At 37.1% G+C, this 20,375-nt stretch overlaps 1 protein-coding gene across 3 annotated transcripts in view; it reads left to right on the top strand.

Moving 5' to 3' along the window:
- LOC138331104 (serine/arginine repetitive matrix protein 4-like) overlaps positions 1-20,375 on the top strand; it is a 131,310-nt gene that overhangs the window by 66,100 nt on the left and 44,835 nt on the right. For all 3 annotated transcript variants that reach the window (XR_011209656.1, XM_069278562.1, XM_069278563.1), the window contains exon 4: positions 15,351-15,518. Coding sequence is in view for 2 of the 3 variants with exons in the window: in XM_069278562.1 (XP_069134663.1) it covers positions 15,499-15,518 (20 nt within the window). In the remaining variant the exon portion in view is untranslated. The remainder of the gene's footprint in view (positions 1-15,350; positions 15,519-20,375) is intronic.

Raw genomic sequence — 20,375 nt, 5'->3', positions numbered from 1 at the left:
CATGTATGCTACTAACTGACCATATGACTAATTTCAGAGGTAAAGAAAGTCTTTCGTTAACATTACTTTATTGAAAAATATGTCAAAAGAAGGGACATTTTATCTTAGACATGACTTTTGTTGAAATTCTAACTTTTCTAAGATCAAGACATTCCACTTTCTCAGAGGGCAAACGCTTTTTCTTTATAGACAGGTCAGAAACTTTGTCTTAAATAGATATGACTTTATCAGATAGCATGAGTCTCTCTTTAATAATGGTATATTGCCAATATCACAGCGTGCATTGCACTCTATTTACCTTAGCGAACTAATGTTATCTAAGACACACTGAATACTGTCCCCGAAGTCTCTAACATCACACACATTAGGAAGATATACGTAATTTTCAATTCTATATCACCTATAATGAATGAGATTGATTCTGTCTAGAATTTAATATTGTCAGTTATGCTCTAAAGTTCAATATCTAACAGAATCTTAACAGTTGGTTTGGCTAACGCTTGGGCAGATTTTATAAAGGGGAAATTTTGAAGCAATTATGGCAAAATATTGCATACATTTTATAAGATTACATGATTTTCCTAATTACTGTAAAATATGGTTAATATATATATGTCCATACAATATTACCACAAGCCCTCCTGTGACCTCGATTTGTAGACCAAAGTTCTGTGGTTGTTCTCTGGGTACTCTGGATTTCATATACTGTACCTTTTAAACCTTACACATCCTTAACTGAATTTGATGTTAACAAATCAAACCAAACTAAAAATCATTTCCAAGGATAGCTCAGTTAACTTTTCTGCTTGAATTGTACATTTTAGTGAAATTTTAGAAGACGGATTAGCTAAAAATAATTAATATAAAGCATTTTCTGTTCTTGCTATTGTTAAATCATATACACCAATTATTCACATTTTGGTGGAGTCAGTTGTACAAATGATAAAAATATATATTTCATTTTTAGAAAACTAGTCTGTTAAGTGAGAATAAAAAAGAAGTATTTGTCTGGAAAAAGACATTTCAAGGACATCCTGAATCTATAGCTAGAGCCTTATGTAATATGATATACAGGTAGTTTACCGACTTTCTGATGGAGCACCATGGTGTGAATTATAGATGATGCATTTGAGAATTCTTTCTGAAGTAATAAATGTTTTGAAAAGTTTTCTTATTTGAACACAATTTGTTTGGCCCTAAATGACCTTAGTTGTCGATGGGCCGTAAAACTCAAACAGTCAAGCACAATGGTCATTACAATAAGTTATAGGTGATGTACAAGAGGAATCTTTTGAGTAACAAATATGTAACATAGGCCACTTGCCTTTCACCTAGCAAGCCGGGGTTCGATCCTGGCACGGACGTGGTTAGGGGTCACCTGCGCGATCACATGGGTTTTCTCCGGGCACTCTGGTTTCCTCCCACACTAAGATCCCTCGCGCACTTACATCAGGGCCATCGAGAGTGATTTGTATAAGTTGTATAACTAATAAATGTTTTGTAATCAATGTAAAATAATTAAAGTTTATATTTTTTATTCATATTCACCTAGAACAATGTTTATCTGAGACAGGTGTTAAACACCTTAAACTTAAAACTAAGCCTCAGCCAGGGTTCAAACTCAGGACCTCTGGATTACTAGTCTGGCCCACCAATGATCAAGCTAAAGAGAAATCCTCTCTAATTAACCCACGGGTATATTGTGGTAAGTATACACCTCAGTTACAAATTCTTTCTGCAAACTTTGCCTATTTGTACTTGTTTGCCTGATTACTCCATGAAATTTCCACTGAATTTACAGAGATTTTTCAACTGGGAGTTCAATAAGGGTATATACCAGCCCCTTGTAAGATTCTTTGAGAGGACTCAATATTTGCACTCCTTTGCTGTGGTGTGGGAGGATCTATCAAGCTGTGGCAGTGGTGTACAATCAGATTAGTAAAGATTATTTTGTTTTCGAGAAGTAGCTGTTATGGCATACATTTTTAATGTGGCTCTGTAGAAACTTATGATAGTGCCCTGCAACGGTGAAAGGAAGCTACCTTAATGTGTTTCTGAAAAAACAAGGGGCATATGTAGGACACAATCAAAGAGAGGCATGTATAGAGGGCATTTTAGTGTTATATAGGGTTTTGTAGCAAGGTCATGTACAGGTCACAAAAAAGGCATGCATGTAGGGCACTAAGCAACGACATGCAATGGTCACTCACATGCAGGGGCAATTGTGTAGGATACTATCAAAGAGAGGCATGCTTAGTGTAGTACATTATAGCATATATAGGATGTGTAACAAGGTCATATACAGGTCACAAAAAAGACAGGCATGTGGAGTAACTAGCAAGGACATGCAAAGGTCACTAACATGCAGGGGCAATGTGATGAACAGGGATGAAAATGTTCAGCCAATTGGCTGATTTCAGCCTTTTTGACTTTCAGAAAATAAGTTCCTGGTACCTGTAATTCCATATAATTTTCTCCCAAAACATAAATTTCAGCCTTTTTCAAAATTTTCCATTTTCATCTCTGGATGAAAACTCAAAGAGATCCATACATAAAGGGCACTAGCAATTAAGACGTACAAAGGACATAAATTAAACTGGGGTATGTGTAACACAGGATTATTCAGCAGAGCCACAAAGGACATAAATTAAACTGGGGTATGTGTAACACAGGATTATTCAGCAGAGCCACAAAGGACATAAATTAAACTGGGGTATGTGTAACACAGGATTATTCAGCAGAGCCACTGTGAGTCCATAATCTGTTATCATTGAATATTGCACACGTAAGGGTTTCTGAGTTTATTTAGAATGCACATCGGTTTCCAGTCCATACATCAACATACAACGCTATCTGGTTCTATTTGGATGAAGCCATATATAAACCAGGCTACTACAAAATTTTGTAGACATCAGATGGAGCTAAAATGGTGTAATCATTAAAAGACCGCATAATTTCATAAAATTGTTATTTATAGATAGATAAACATAAAGTTGTTGCCTTGTGAACAGAGCATAATGTTTGATGCCGAGTTTTGTAACAACACATTAGGTTCTTGCATCTCGGTTTAGTTTTCTCCGCCCCAGCTGTCATACCAAAGATATTTTTACCTAAGGGATAGCTAAAAACAGAGTTGACCTTCTTTTGAGCATCTAACATCACAAAGTGACAGTTAATAAAAGAATGAGAATATTTAGTACTGGATCAACGGTTTTAAAATGCTGTGAATCATATCATGTGTTTTTACCATCAGATCCTTGTTTAATCTCGTGTATTGATACAATTATTGTATCATTGATATTTTATGATTAAATGATGTGCAAGGGCAGTTAAGTGATCTGGTATATTTGGCTCACAGGCCAAAGTTTTTTTCTCTCCTTAAAGATGCTCCATCGCCGACAATAAATATTTTTTCTTTATCAAAAGAGCAGACAAATTAGTATTTTTCTTCAGTTACAAACCTTACTTACTTTACACCATTACCAACAATGAAAAGTTTGAACTTTTAGGTTTACTTCAAGATAAAAATATTAAAAATAATTTATTGCTTACTGAAAAAATTCCATGGCACTATATCTTATATGGAATGATGTACTGATTGTGCATGCACCAAGTTATTGTATATACATTTTTATGTTAGTTACACACTTATGAAAACAATTATGCATCAGTTATTGTTCAAATAATGGGTATTGTTTATGCTCTGTCAGCAGTGGAGCATTTTCTTTAATGTAGCCTCAAATCATTGTAATTATTGATTGGAGAAAAATGCAACCAAGCCAATATTGCACCTATTTGAAATGTCATCTTGCATATTTCTATTAGGTTTACTCCTTGGTCAGATTACAGACTGCTGGTTGGTGGTTTTTCTCCGGGTACTCCAACTTTCCTTTACCTTCTAATCCTGGCACATCCTTAAATGACTCTGACTGTAATAGGATAGTATAAACCATGCATACTAAACCTTGGTAAGATTTCTAAAGATATGGTCAATGGTGGTCAAATGTAGGCAAGAGATGCCAGACCATGAAATTCTATTCACATCTTTGCTAAGTATAGACAGAGCTTCAAGGCATATCCCAGCCATTTCAATAAGAGAAATGACCACCCAATAATGCCCCTTATATCAGTATACCTCAGGCATGCAGAGTGTTAATTGAAAAGAAAGTAATAACGAGGAAAATCAATGATATTTTTATTAATTTGTTAAAGATCCTTCAATGATGTTCATTGAATTATCAGACGATCTGTAGTGGTATAACTTTGTATACGACAGGACAATTGATTGTGCTGTTAGGTGTGAGGACGTTCTATACTGGATTCATTTACATTCGGTCAGATTAATAGATTACTCCGTGATCATTCTGTTAAGCTGTCTGTCAATCAAAGGTTGATTACAATGTGATATCCTTGGGTCTACCTTAACATTATAAGAAGTTTTTTTAAACATATCTTAATTAAATAAGTAAAATCATTAATCTTTACCAATACAGTAAAATATATTTATAACGAATCTGCTTGTAAAAAAATATGGTTTACAGTGTAACATAGTAATTTCAATTCTCCGTCAAGGTTCTTATAAAATATATACAATATCTTTATAATGAAATATACAGTACCTATAACTTATTTTGTTGGTCCTCAGAGGTTTGTTATAACCGTGTTTTAGTATCCATGCACTAATTAAAATTATGAATATTTTTCACTGAAAATTTTACAATATCACATTTTAAGATTTACGTGGCCCAGCCCTTAAATTTCTCAAAACAAAAAATAGGCATAGCTTATTATATAATAAGTCAGTCACCAAAAGTAACCTAAATATGTCAAAACTTTGGCATCACCAACTTTGTTCGAGACTTTAAAAATAAATAGTTTTGATCAAAATCTTCTTTATATCTTTAGTCTTTGTTATTCTTTTTCCATCCATTCTCCTTTTTATGAGCAAGAAGAAATTGTTAATTTTCATCAATTTTCAAACTCCAGCTTTGCGAGGAATAGGATATCACATGAATAAATATGAATTGATAATTTTATCAAATTTTACAAATGGATGATGGGAGGTGATTTTATAGGTAGAAAATTAAAGTGGGCATTCTGGAAGCCATAGCAGCTTTTCTTTCACTAGAAAACGCCAATCTCGAGACAAATAGTTCCTGAACCCAGCAAGATCTGTACAATTATTACTTGCGGCTAATAAACTTTGGATAAGTAACCCAATTACCATGCATGTAGGTCAAGTGACACCCAAGAGGCTATGAAATGCTACAACGTGTCGAATATTAGTGTCACCTGCCTACAGATTTTATATTACGACAATTCGAGGACGACTCAAGTACAACTGTTCAGACCACCAACGAGTGTTCAGTAGCTGCAATCCGTTGCCTTGACAACGTGTTCAATGGTTGTTGAGTTACGTTCCTGAGATTGGCCACCATGGAATCCTAACTAATTACACTCAATGACATCGTCAAGGAAATTGCTTACTGTAAGACTGAATCTTGATTCATAATCATATACATATTCAATTTGTTCTCGGCAATATCAACTAAATTTGATTCATACTCATGAATTTACAATTTGTCTGGAGAAGTTTGAATTGGTGTCTATAGCTACAGTACTGTTGTTAAAAGTACATATAGGCTTAATCCTTAAAAAAAAACTTTGGAACAATCAGAAGGTTTTAGAATGAACCAAGATGGTATTACTGTATTAATTATGGGGAAAGAAATAATTGATAACTATGAATTATTCAAATGGTTTAATCCCTACATATTTGGTCACCTAAATTAAACCGGTCTCACTCCTGAGTAGAAAGTTAGAAAGCCATTAGGTAGGTTAGTTGTTTTTTCTTTTGTTATCCTTTAAACTAACATGTTTGGCTCTTAATTGGACTGAAAACCAAACTTAACCAATGTCTTTGATCTTAAAAGTGTAGAAAGATTATAATCAGCTTCAAAATTTAGTTGTAATAATATTTAAAAGATGCATGTTATAGTGGTAGAGATTGATTAACATGGAATGTCTAATCTGAATTCTGACTACAGTCAAACCTGTCTATATTAAGACCGCCCAATGGATCGAAGGCTTAGGGAAAGGTGGTCTCTATAGCCAATCGTGTTTAATACACAGGTTGAAATCTGTTGAAATAGGCCAGTTGGGAATCTAAGGAGGTGGTCTTATAAAGGAGGTGGTCTTATTAAGGAGGTGGTCTTATAAAGGAGGATGGTCTTATAAAGGAGGTGGTCTTATTAAGGAAGATGGTCTTATAAAGGAGTGGTCTTATAAAGGAAGGAGATGGTCTTATAAAGGAGGTGGTCTTATAAAGGAGGATGGTCTTATAAAGGAGGATGGTCTTATAAAGGAGGATAAAGGAGATGGTCTTATAAAGGAGGTGGTCTTATTAAGGAGGATGGTCTTATAAAGGAGGTGGTCTTATAAAGGAGGTGGTCTTATTAAGGAGGATGGTCTTATAAAGGAGGTGGTCTTATAAAGGAGGTGGTCTTATTAAGGAGGATGGTCTTATAAAGGAGGATGGTCTTATAAAGGAGGATGGTCTTATAAAGGAGGTGGTCTTATAAAGGAGGATGGTCTTATAAAGGAGGTGGTCTTATTAAGGAGGATGGTCTTATAAAGGAGGATGGTCTTATAAAGGAGGATAAAGGAGATGGTCTTATAAAGGAGGTGGTCTTATTAAGGAGGATGGTCTTATAAAGGAGGTGGTCTTATAAAGGAGGTGGTCTTATCAAGGAGGATGGTCTTATAAAGGAGGATGGTCTTATAAAGGAGGATGGTCTTATAAAGGAGGATGGTCTTATAAAGGAGGTGGTCTTATAAAGGAGGATGGTCTTATAAAGGAGGTGGTCTTATAAATGAGGATGGTCTTATAAAGGAGGATGGTCTTATAAAGGAGGATGGTCTTATAAAGGAGGTGGTCTTATAAAGGAGGATGGTCTTATAAAGGAGGTGGTCTTATAAAGGAGGATGGTTTATAAAGGAGGGATGGTCTTATAAAGGAGGTGGTCTTATAAAGGAGGTGGTCTTATAAAGGAGGATGGTCTTATAAAGGAGGATGGTCTTATAAAGGAGGATGGTCTTATAAAGGAGGTGGTCTTATAAAGGAGGATGGTCTTATAAAGGAGGTGGTCTTATAAAGGAGGATGGTCTTATTGAACAGGTGGTCTTTATTGTAGAGGTGGTCGTTTCTGAAAGGTTTTACTTTTAACAAGGTAAATAAAACACAGCTAGCTGAATTCTGTAGTGACTTCAGTCACAGTACGGCCATACCACTGAGTTCTCTAGTGACTTCTGTCACAGTATGGCCATACCACTGAGTTCTCTAGTGACTTTAGTCACAGTATGGCCATACCACTGGTCTTAGTGACTTCTGTCACAGTATGGCCATACCACTGAGTTCTCTAGTGACTTCTGTCACAGTATGGCCATACCACTGAGTTCTCTAGTGACTTCTGTCACAGTATGGCCATACCACTGAGTTCTGTAGTGACTTCTGTCACAGTATGGCCATACCACTGAGTTCTCTAGTGACTTCTGTCACAGTATGGCCATACCACTGAGTTCTCTAGTGACTTCTGTCACAGTATGGCCATACCACTGAGTTCTCTAGTGACTTCTGTCACAGTATGGCCATACCACTGAGTTCTCTAGTGACTTCTGTCACAGTATGGCCATACCACTGAGTTCTCTAGTGACTTCTGTCACAGTATGGCCATACCACTGAGTTCTCTAGTGACTTCTGTCACAGTATGGCCATACCACTGAGTTCTCTAGTGACTTCTGTCACAGTATGGCCATACCACTGAGTTTTGTAGTGACTTCTGTCACAGTATGGCCATACCACTGAGTTCTCTAGTGACTTCTGTCACAGTATGGCCATACCACTGAGTTCTCTAGTGACTTCTGTCACAGTATGGCCATACCACTGAGTTCTCTAGTGACTTCTGTCACAGTATGGCCATACCACTGAGTTCTCTAGTGACTTCTGTCACAGTATGGCCATACCACTGAGTTCTCTAGTGACTTCTGTCACAGTATGGCCATACCACTGAGTTCTCTAGTGACTTCTGTCACAGAGTGACTTCTGTCACAGTATGGCCATACCACTGAGTTCTTAGTGACTTCTGTCACAGTATGGCCATACCACTGAGTTCTCTAGTGACTTCTGTCACAGTATGGCCATACCACTGAGTTCTCTAGTGACTTCTGTCACAGTATGGCCATACCACTGAGTTCTCTAGTGACTTCTGTCACAGTATGGCCATACCACTGAGTTCTCTAGTGACTTCTGTCACAGTATGGCCATACCACTGAGTTCTTAGTGACTTCTTCACAGTAGGCCATACCACTGAGTTCTCTAGTGACTTCAGTCACAGTATGGCCATACCACTGAGTTCTCTAGTGACTTCTGTCACAGTATGGCCATACCACTGAGTTCTCTAGTGACTTCTAGTCACAGTATGGCCATACCACTGAGTTTTGTAGTGACTTCTGTCACAGTATGGCCATACCACTGAGTTCTGTAGTGACTTCTGTCACAGTATGGCCATACCACTGAGTTCTCTAGTGACTTCTGTCACAGTATGGCCATACCACTGAGTTCTCTAGTGACTTCTGTCACAGTATGGCCATACCACTGAGTTCTCTAGTGACTTCTGTCACAGTATGGCCATACCACTGAGTTCTCTAGTGACTTCTGTCACAGTATGGCCATACCACTGAGTTCTCTAGTGACTTCTGTCACAGTATGGCTATACCACTGAGTTCTCTAGTGACTTCTGTCACAGTATGGCCATACCACTGAGTTCTCTAGTGACTTCTGTCACAGTATGGCCATACCACTGAGTTCTCTAGTGACTTCTGTCACAGTATGGCCATACCACTGAGTTCTCTAGTGACTTCTGTCACAGTATGGCCATACCACTGAGTTCTCTAGTGACTTCTGTCACAGTATGGCCATACCACTGAGTTCTCTAGTGACTTCTGTCACAGTATGGCCATACCACTGAGTTCTCTAGTGACTTCTGTCACAGTATGGCCATACCACTGAGTTCTCTAGTGACTTCTGTCACAGTATGGCCATACCACTGAGTCATGTAGTGACTTCTGTCACAGTATGGCATACCACTGAGTTCCTAGTGACTTCTGTCACAGTATATACCACTGAGTTCTCTAGTGACTTCTGTCACAGTATGGCCATACCACTGAGTTCTCTAGTGACTTCTGTCACAGTATGGCCATACCACTGAGTTCTCTAGTGACTTCTGTCACAGTATGGCCATACCACTGAGTTCTCTAGTGACTTCTGTCACAGTATGGCCATACCACTGAGTTCTCTAGTGACTTCTGTCACAGTATGGCCATACCACTGAGTTCTCTAGTGACTTCTGTCACAGTATGGCCATACCACTGAGTTCTCTAGTGACTTCTGTCACAGTATGGCCATACCACTGAGTTCTCTAGTGACTTCTGTCACAGTATGGCCATACCACTGAGTTCTCTAGTGACTTCTGTCACAGTATGGCCATACCACTGAGTTCTCTAGTGACTTCTGTCACAGTATGGCCATACCACTGAGTTCTCTAGTGACTTCTGTCACAGTATGGCCATACCACTGAGTTCTCTAGTGACTTCTGTCACAGTATGGCCATACCACTGAGTTCTCTAGTGACTTCTGTCACAGTATGGCCATACCACTGAGTTCTCTAGTGACTTCTGTCACAGTATGGCCATACCACTGAGTTCTCTAGTGACTTCTGTCACAGTATGGCCATACCACTGAGTTCTCTAGTGACTTCTGTCACAGTATGGCCATACCACTGAGTTCTCTAGTGACTTCTGTCACAGTATGGCCATACCACTTAGTCATGTAGTGACTTCTGTCACAGTATGGCCATACCACTGAGTTCTCTAGTGACTTCTGTCACAGTATGGCCATACCACTGAGTTCTCTAGTGACTTCTGTCACAGTATGGCTATACCACTGAGTTCTCTAGTGACTTCTGTCACAGTATGGCCATACCACTTAGTCATGTAGTGACTTCTGTCACAGTATGGCCATACCACTTAGTCATGTAGTGACTTCTGTCACAGTATGGCCATTATACCACTGAGTTTTGTAGTGACTTCATTCACAGTATGGCCATACCACTGAGTTTTGTAGTGACTTCATTCACAGTATGGCCATACCACTGAGTTCTCTAGTGACTTCTGTCACAGTATGGCCATACCACTGAGTTCTGTAGTGACTTCTGTCACAGTACGGCCATACCACTGAGTTCTATAGTGACTTCTGTCACAGTATGGCCATACCACTGAGTTCTATAGTGACTTCTGTCACAGTATGGCCATACCACTGAGTTCTCTAGTGACTTCTGTCACAGTATGGCCATACCACTGAGTTTTGTAGTGACTTCTGTCACAGTATGGCCATACCACTGAGTTCTCTAGTGACTTTAGTCACAGTATGGCCATACCACTGATTCAGTTAATACCAGTAAACATTTACTATACCCAAAGTACTTATGGGAATTTTCAAGACGAATATGAATAATTCCCTTTAGACTTTTAATCGGTATTACCTCGAGAGAGCTCGTCTGACTTGACAACTTCTTATCCTCTACTCTGTAATAAATGACTTTAGAATAATCAATGTCACATTTTCTGTTAAACAAATGTAGCAAGTTAAGGTTACAAGGTACACCCAAAGTACATAGAAAGGCAACACATAGATTTATACTGAGGGATCTACAGAAAAACTTCCTCAATGTTGATGGGTGTAAAGATTAGAAAGATTGCATACTGCATGCTTAAACTGAAAACGTAGTCGAAAGTTATGAGGCGCTGAAATGATTTTATAGTTTAATTGTTAGTATGAACTCAGAGTTAAAGTACAGCTGTTCAACTTTTGGATCTATATACTAAAGGACACAAAAGTGACATAGCAAAATTATCCTTTATAGACAGGTGTCCTTTATATGGAGATCGATGATATAGTAATTTGCATGAAATAGGGTTGATGAATCTGTCTTTATAGACAGGTGTCCTTTATAGGCAGGTTTGACTCATAAGATCTTGTTTTGTCACCTTGCACCAAAAGTATCTTTATGGCAGTGAACAAACAAGTTTGTGAATTTCGTCTCAATTGCAGCAAAACAATCTGAAGGTTCCTCATGACAAAATATTGGATTTGTATACAAATTCCTGTCTGATCTAATGATAACTTTAACACTACAAATGACAGACATTCAAAAATCCAAGATGGCAGCCAATACACGGATGTATCATAGTGAGGAACATTGTCTGTAAATTGAACCCCCACCTCTTTTGATTTTATTTCCTCTCTTGGTGGGGAGGAAGTTAAACTGTAAAGCGCTTTGAATTTACGACATCAATACTTTGTTTTGTATTTGGGGCATATATACTTGCTGGTGTTTAAAATTTGAGGATTTCAATGAAAATGTGGAGATAAACCATCCACAAATTGTAACTACTATACAGTATTTGAGAACAAATATAGTAAAATCTGTATCCATGCATTCTCAAGTTTACCTTCTAGTTTTCACACTCGTATAGCATCGTGATAGAACCTGCTATTTTCATCTTTATCGGATCATCATATTTTTAGATAAGGTCATAACTTATAGCAACATTGTGGACTGACACAATGTTAAGTCAGATTACCTAATCACAGTCTTACTCACAAGTATTATTAAATCTCTAACAAAAACTAATCCGTGCTCACTAAAATGGGGCTTGGGGGACGGCAGTCGTTTAGGGAGAGATGGAATTAAATTTCAGCCCATGCACTGAATCTTATAGTACTTTACATGAAGTTATATAGATACAATATTGAATTACAGAATTACAGAATTACAGAAAATGTTAAATTCTTTCTTATAGCTTTTTAGTTTAAAATTTCCAAAATGATACTCTCCATACAATAGAAATGAAATCTATACATTATCGAACGCGTTGCCAATTGAATATACTCTGTAGTACATGTAATGTGTCATATTATAATGTGTTTAACACAATGTAATATCAGTGGAGAATGGTTAATACTTAAAATCCACCAGCCAATCAGTATTTAGATTACAAATTTGTTGCATCTGTCTTTAGGTGTGTACTTGACTTTGAGCTCCATACTTGTGACTCTGATGCCTTGTAATTAATGTGGACTTGCACAAGCTGGCACAGTTCATGATCCTCTTATGTTTTAATAAATGTAAACTTTATTTGTTTTACATTGATTGAGAAACAAGTGAGATACAACTTATGTGAATCACTCTCGATGGCCCAGATGTAAGCGTGCGATGGGTCTTAGATACCTATGTTTAATCTGTATAAAACTTTGACAAGTTGAGAGTGACTTTATAAGCTGTCTGTTCTGTAATTATTAGCTCAGTCCTTTATGTTTGGGTTACTGATCCACATTCTGTACCTAAGTCACAAACAATATGTCAGACAAGTTTCCAGAACATCCCCAATAAAGCTGTCTGATGGCCTATCATTTGTAAGAAATATAAAGAATGCATGATAGCCGACCGTAGGTAATGTGTGATCCAGGGGCTTTGGCACACGGTATAGAGCAGGTATTGGCTGTTTTAGGAGATGTTCTAATGCTCAGTGTCGTGCGATATCTTCAATCCTCCGGTGTGTAAATAAAATCTCTAACATTGCGTGTGTCAGACAGTTCTATCTGTGTATTGCTCTCTGCCCGTACATCCCCATACCAGCTAGCCACAGCCAAAAGTAATCAGTTAAAAACCGATAGACGTATCGCAATCTTCTGTATATTGTGTTGCTTTATGTATTGTTTCATTGACAAAGAACAAACTCGCGTTATTGCATGTAGAACAGAATATGTTTTATAGTGCTGGTTTTACAGCGAAGTATACAGGTATATTAAAATTAATGGCTGTTCATAAGTGAAAGTCATATATACCAAATGCTTGTTATTTTAACAACAATTTGAATTGATAGTCATATACAAGAACTTCCCATGATTTGATGGTGGAGGCCATGAGTCTTAGATTTGTGGCTCAGAGGGGGATAATAAGCTGAGAATGGTTCACCTCAACAGCTTGACCACATTATGATCATTAAGTTAGAAAGTTAATGGTGGAATGTTTGACCAATAAACCATTTGATAACCAAATGTGAATCCAAAGGGCTTTTAAGTGGTAGATTGTCAAGAGTCTGAGCTAGCTAGCTATCTTGCCACCAAAGCTAAGATACTGATGATACAAAAAGTGAATTCCCACACATGTTGAAACAGGTTTAAAGATTCCTGTTGTGAATTTTTTTCAAAGAAATGTCCTGGGATGTTGTAATTTCACACAAAATGGATACAGATCAGTTTGTTTAACGAGTTTATGTGCCTTATTGATTTAGATATTATTGACCATTCGTCTCATACATAAGTCATTGGAAAGACAAATCATTGCAATGGCAGTGTTCCACTAATATTGTACCTGTGGTTTGTACTTCAATGTATTGCATCAACAGAATATAGCAGTCAGACTTTGATGCAGGGATAGCAGGGCCGCAAAAGTGTCAGCCATAATGGCTCCGACATTTCTAAAATGGTTAAATTTTCTTAAGGAATTGTCTTTATATTTGTTCAGTTGGTAATCCTTGCCAGATGATGTTTTCATGTTGGTTTAGTTGATAAAAAAAATGTTTTCTTAATTGCTCATCTTGTATATATATATGCATGGAGGAAATGTCCAAAAATTGGCCATTGCTACCATTAATTAATATTTTTCTTCAGGAATTTATTCATATTTGCAATCCAAGGCTCATGAAATGAAAAGGATACAAAGTAAGACAGATCTTTGTCAAGTGATTTAGTCATGTTAGTTTGGTATATAAAAAATTAACTTTTTCTTAATTATTCATCAGATATCTACTAACAGAACTGTTGCCATGGATACAAGTTATCATTTTTTCGTAGCCCTGATTGACAGTTTTTAGTATCAGGGAAACTTTAGGGATTCATTTTGGTTACAATAAATCTTGTCTAACAACTGTAGGAGTTTGTCTTTATAGTTTTATGTGACTTGGGTTAATTTAACATTTGCTATAAGGTGATAAATCTCCCGTATCTCCTGGTGCAGTGTAATAATAATTTTCAATCCTGACACAGTTTTGAAGCAAAATTGTATGACAGTGCCCCATTGGCACAGCACTACCTAGTTAGTTACCAGATTTATTGCTACAGTTTATAGGTTTAACTCTCACACACAAAGATAGTTTTATGTATCAGAACTGCCCTCATGGCTAATGAAACCTCATCACTTACTACAAATGATAACTAAGGAAGCTTTGATTACTTAATTGTAACAGCACAGAATGTTTTTCCTGAAGATGACAGAAAATATGTAATATTGTTTCAGATATTTATCAATCTTGATGTATCTGAGTTTATTTTTACGGGAGCATTTCCATCTAATGTTCAACAATTTGTCATTCTTTGGAGAACTTAATATGTTTCAATAGTAACTATAGCGGGTGCTTCACAGAAAAATAAAGGGTTTGTTTACAGCTTCCAAATGAAAACGATAATGTTTAACTTAAGGACATATGTGTACAACAATGGTTAAAACCAGTACTCTGCTTCTTAAAGAATTCCTCACTAAAGTGATTGAAAGTGACATTGATGGCTGGTTTAGCCTCATCAGTACATTGTATAATGTGACCAGGTGGCCATGGGATGTGCTTGTTCTGTGTTTCACTATAGAGGCTGAGGCATGGTGCAGTGATATAGCACTATAAAAAGGGCCAATCTCCACTATACAAGAAGACACAACACCAACATACCGCATTCTCTCAAAACACGACTTCACACTACACAACATGTAGTAAACTTGGGAGACCATCTTAAATTTCCCTGTCTGTTATAGAATATTTCTCTAATAAAAAAAAAACAAAAAAAAATCTGTTCAGTTTGTTTTAATTCTTAAAATATTTGTTCGTTTCTATAAATATAGCTAAAAAAATACATTCAGAAATGTCACAATATATTACTTACATTTTCATTTCTAAACTGTTCATGCTGCATAGTATAGCATATTGCCCTTGGTTCATGCATTTTCATTGTCTAACAGTTCAATATTAGGAAGAAGTGATTCTGATTATCTACAGAAAACCTCATCATTTGTAAACAAATTGTTTAGCATTGTCACTAAATAAGCTTTAGAACCACTTCAGGCCTTACAGAGTTGGTATAAAAAAATTGTGAAATATGTCTTATTACAGAGAAAAAGAAAGTCACCAGATCGCAAATTTGAGTGAGAATTGGGTTTAAATTTTGTTTTATTTTATTACAGAGCAAAGGAAAGTCACCAGATCGCTGAAGCTACACAACAGAAAAATGCTCGTCTCAAAGAGGCATTCGGCATCAGCGACCACTATGTGGATGGGTCCTCGTTTGATCCCGATCGCAAAGCCAAGGAAGACGCAGCCAAAGCACTCGCCATGGCCCAGAAAAAGTACAGGTAAGGAAGAAATATTAGTAAGGCAGCCAACAACAGTCTGGTTGCCATTGCAGTTTCACCCGCGGGGCTTAGTTAGGCTTTCTAAAACTGAGACTATAGACCAGTCCATTATGAAATTTCAGGGGTGCATGATTGAGTTTTTATGTTATCTTGAAGTGGGAGGATGAAGATTACACCAGATATCTTCAGGATATGACCTAGCCACAATTTCTTGAAACAATGTTAGGTCAAAATCCGACTATTCGCAATACATACCTAAAGAAGAAAATTTGAATTTTCGTTTTAAGTCTGCACTTTTGGTTTTGATTGACGGGTGGCGACACGTCCATAATTAGAACTACTAGAAGGCATCCTCAATTCGTAGTCACCTAAGAAGGAGCTGCAATGTTTGGTCATTCTATTAAACAGAATCACGTACTAGCTGACAACCAGCTTAATTGTTTGATTCAGTAATATATCTTGCCGAATTTAACTTAATTTGTGAACACTAATCAAATCAATCCCTAATTGCTTTGTCAGGGTAGTATAGAACATGTAGGATCGAGATAAATAGGGTCAGACCCCACAGTTTCTGGGTCGAGATAAATAGGGTCAGACCCCACAGTTTCTGGGTCGAGATAAATAGGGTCAGACCCCACAGTTTCTGGGTCGAGATAAATAGGGTCAGACCCCACAGTTTCTGGGTCGAGATAAATAGGGTCAGACCCCACAGTTCTGGGTCGAGATAAATAGGGTCAGACCCCACAGTTTCTGGGTCGAGATAAATAGGGTCAGACCCCACAGTTTCTGGGTCGAGATAAATAGGGTCAGACCCCACAGTTTCTGGGTCGAGATAAATAGGGTCAGACCCCACAGTTTCTGGGTCGAGATAAATAGGGTCAGACCCCACAGTTTCTGGGTCGAGATAAATAGAGTCAGACCCCACAGTTTCTGGGTCGAGATAAATAGGGTCAGACCCCACAGTTTCTGGGTCGTGCATTCCTCACACCATCAACCATTAATATCAAATCAGTTTAGTTAATTAATTGTTGTTCGTTAAACAGATGAGCAAGTCTCTGAGGTAGCCAAGTGTAATTAAAATAGTCATTTGTAACATGGGGTTTGCTTTCATTTTGTGTAATTTATGAGACATGGGGGTTTGCTTTCATTTTGTGTAATTTATGAGACATGGGGGTTTGCTTTCATTTTGTGTAATTCATGAGAGAAAACAAATCTGTTTTATAGCAGAGTTAAATTATCAATTACTATAAACCAATGTATTTCTGTGGTGACTTTATTTTAGCGTTTTCATTCATGACTACTATTTATGGTGACTTATTTTCGTGATTTATTGTCAAAACATTTGGTTCTATTGCGCTATTGCCTTTCTATTGCCTAAATAGCCTTAGCCTTTTTATGTGGATTTTTTTTCACAATTCCTATATAAAACCTGCAAAAATTTATCATACATGACAATTATTTGGTATAATTACTGTACAATTTACAGTTGGACCACATTGTCCAAGTTGTTTCAACATATTATCACTGCATATGGCCCTCTACTTCAGCTCAGTAACTATTTTTCTCCAGCTACTCTGGCTTAAAGGATTCCCCTACTTCCTAAACCTGTCTCATTCTTAAATGCCCCTGGCTATAAAAAGGACCTATAACCCACCAAAATTAAACCTACCGTATTTTCCCTAATGAGGGCGCCGGGCGCGGGTAAATGGCCGAGGGGGCGCCGTTATTTGAGACCATTTTTAGATGTTTTTTTCTGAAACAGACTATAGTCATTTTGCTTTTAGTTTTCTATTTTTCTGAAACTTACTATAACCAACTTGCGTTTTGAAGTCAAGTGTTAGTATTGAACATAATTATGAAGAAATGTATGCACCAGAAGTATAAGACATTCGTAAAATATGTCTTTTTCACAAAATTTTGGCATTTCATGCCAGCCTGTTTGTTTACCATGCGTACACAAATGGCGGACTGTGCTTTCGATCACTACTTTTGTTTTGTGGCAGATGGGAAATACCGACAAGAGCACACAATAAAATGCTTAGAAATGATAACATTCATGTTATTTAGGAACCATTATCATAGATATACAGTAAGTATTCATAAAACCTGTATAGATATCGCTAAAATGTTGTTGCCAGTTAGTCTTCATCCATACACATGTGTGGGGCATTCAAGTGACACGTTTTGTTTTGAACATGGCCATCTCACTGTTTCTATGTGTAAACACTTGGCAATGATGTCCTAAGTTGTCCAATGCAATAAATTTAGTGCTTATACAAGGTGATCTGATATCTGTTAAGCATAAGATTGATGTGAAACAGTATTTTATTAGCGTCTGCAAAGACAAGTTGTCACAACTGGCACAAAAATTGTATGAAATTAGTTGATTTTTTTCAGCAAAAAACGTGGGGGCACCCTTATTAGAGGAGGCGCTTTTAATAGGGAAAATACGGTATATACGTATAAGTAAAATACCCCTGACTGTAAAAAGGATTCTAAAAAAACACAGAAATTCAACCTTGAGTAAAATGATACTGGCTGTAAAATCAAGGACCCAAAAAAAATACACTTAAATTAAACATATACTTGTTAGTAAAAATTACCAGAGCTGGATCAGTGAGTGTTCATCAAACAATACTTGTTAGTAAAAATTACCAGAGCTGGATCAGTGAGTGTTCATCAAACAATACTTGTTAGTAAAAATTACCAGAGCTGGATCAGTGAGTGTTCATCAAACAATACTTGTTAGTAAAAATTACCAGAGCTGGATCAGTGAGTGTTCATCAAACAATACTTGTTAGTAAAAATTACCAGAGCTGGATCAGTGAGTGTTCATCAAACAATACTTGTTAGTAAAAATTACCAGAGCTGGATCAGTGAGTGTTCATCAAACAATACTTGTTAGTAAAAATTACCAGAGCTGGATCAGTGAGTGTTCATCAAACAATACTTGTTAGTAAAAATTACCAGAGCTGGATCAGTGAGTGTTCATCAAACAATACTTGTTAGTAAAAATTACCAGAGCTGGATCAGTGAGTGTTCATCAAACAATACTTGTTAGTAAAAATTACCAGAGCTGGATCAGTGAGTGTTCATCAAACAGTAGATTGTTCACTGTGAAAACCATGATCATTTGCTTCACAAATGACAAGACAGGCCTAATAAAGTTGAAATGAAAATCCTGTGAAAACAACAAGACCTTTCCGAAGAACAGCAAGATTTCCTCCGGAAGCAGCTGTGAGATTTTAGGAGTATAGCGGGTGTAATAACTCTGGTTGTTGAAAGTGGAGACAATATTATATTGTCGCCACGCTGAAGGATCGCTGTAACTTATGCCTGTCCCAATCGTTACGCTAGTTTTATCGCGACAAACAAGATGTACAGAATCTAAAATGGTTTGCTGTTTGAGCCGAGGTATAAATTCACGATTGATAATGAAATCAATTCATAATACAGTGAATCACATTTATAACAAACACTCTTACAACAAATACGAGGTTATAACATAGTAAATATCATTCCCATCATGGTCCCTGTAATATATGGACTGTAATATGTGTATTAAGAACTATGTATATAAGTGATTTTGGTGGTCCGCAGAGGTTCGTTATAACTGTGTTTTAGTTGTATTTGTTTAGGTTGTATAGGTCAACAATAGACTATTGTGCTCTTTAGTTGACATAACACAAAAACACCAATAGAATTTTGAAACAGCTATCAATTCCTTAACTTGCTGTAGTATCCTGTGTTCCAATGTCATTTCAACCTTGATGCTTGCCGCTTTAATTTTGCTTGTTTTGCTGTTAAAACCACAATTGTTTGAATTTCAGCGGTTTAACAAAAAGTATCATAATTTATGTATTTACGCTAGTTTCATTACGCTTCTGTGAGTAGCAGCTCCTCTGTGCTCGAGAGTAATTAGCTAGTTGTTTTTGTGGATTTTGAATTCCGCGTTGGACACTTAAAGGTTTGTTTGCCGCTTGATCGGGAACGAACAGGGATTGTTGACAAAGTCAGTGTGGCTTGTTGTCTGCCAGTCACACTCTCGTGTTGTAGTCTCAATTCCTGTGAGGAGAACAATGATGGAGATAAAACTCTTGATTCTGCTGAGGTTGGTTTTCTCAAGGTCAAGGATTCTCGGCTTAAAATTTGCAAGAAGAATCTGTTATTGCAAAAAGAAGCACATGTTTTGAGCAAGCAAGATTTTGATAATGAATTACAAATGAAAGCTGTTGCATGGCTGCCCACATGGTCATTTTTAAATTTTTGAATGCAAATGCATGAATTTGAACATTGCTTATTTGTAAGAAACAAAAATAAATTTGATTTAATAGGTAGGACTTGGAAAATAGAACTTGGTGATCAGGTGGTGTAGTGGTTAAGCCACTCGCCTTTCACCTAGCTGTCCGGTGTTCAATCCCTGGCACGACTTGAAAAGGTCAGGGGTCACCTAACCGATCACGTGGGTTTTTTACAGGCACTCAGGTTTCCTCCCACACTAAGATCCCTCACGCGCTTACATCCGGGCCATCGAGAGTGATTTGCAGAAGTTGTATAACTTGTTTCGCAAGCATGTAAAATAAGTAAAGTTTATATTTTTTTTTCTTTTCAAAAATAGAACATTGAGTGCCTGCTACTAACAACATTAACTACCGGTAATACCAACTAAAACCAGACCTCAAGATCATGAAAAAGTTTTAAGTCCAAAATTATTAGCTAAGTCTAAACTTAAGTCTAAGATTCTTTCATGGTCCCGGAGCCAGATGAATACTCACCTGATTTGAGTTACCTGGTATGGTATGTGTAGCTTAAGTGCATTCGAACCCATGCATTCCATACTTCTCCTTCTGAGCACAA

Source organism: Argopecten irradians, chromosome 9, assembly GCF_041381155.1.
Source record: "Argopecten irradians isolate NY chromosome 9, Ai_NY, whole genome shotgun sequence".
NCBI lineage: Eukaryota > Metazoa > Mollusca > Bivalvia > Pectinida > Pectinidae > Argopecten > Argopecten irradians.
Note: the sequence above shows the minus strand (reverse complement) of the source record. Positions and strands in the feature narration are given on the sequence as shown.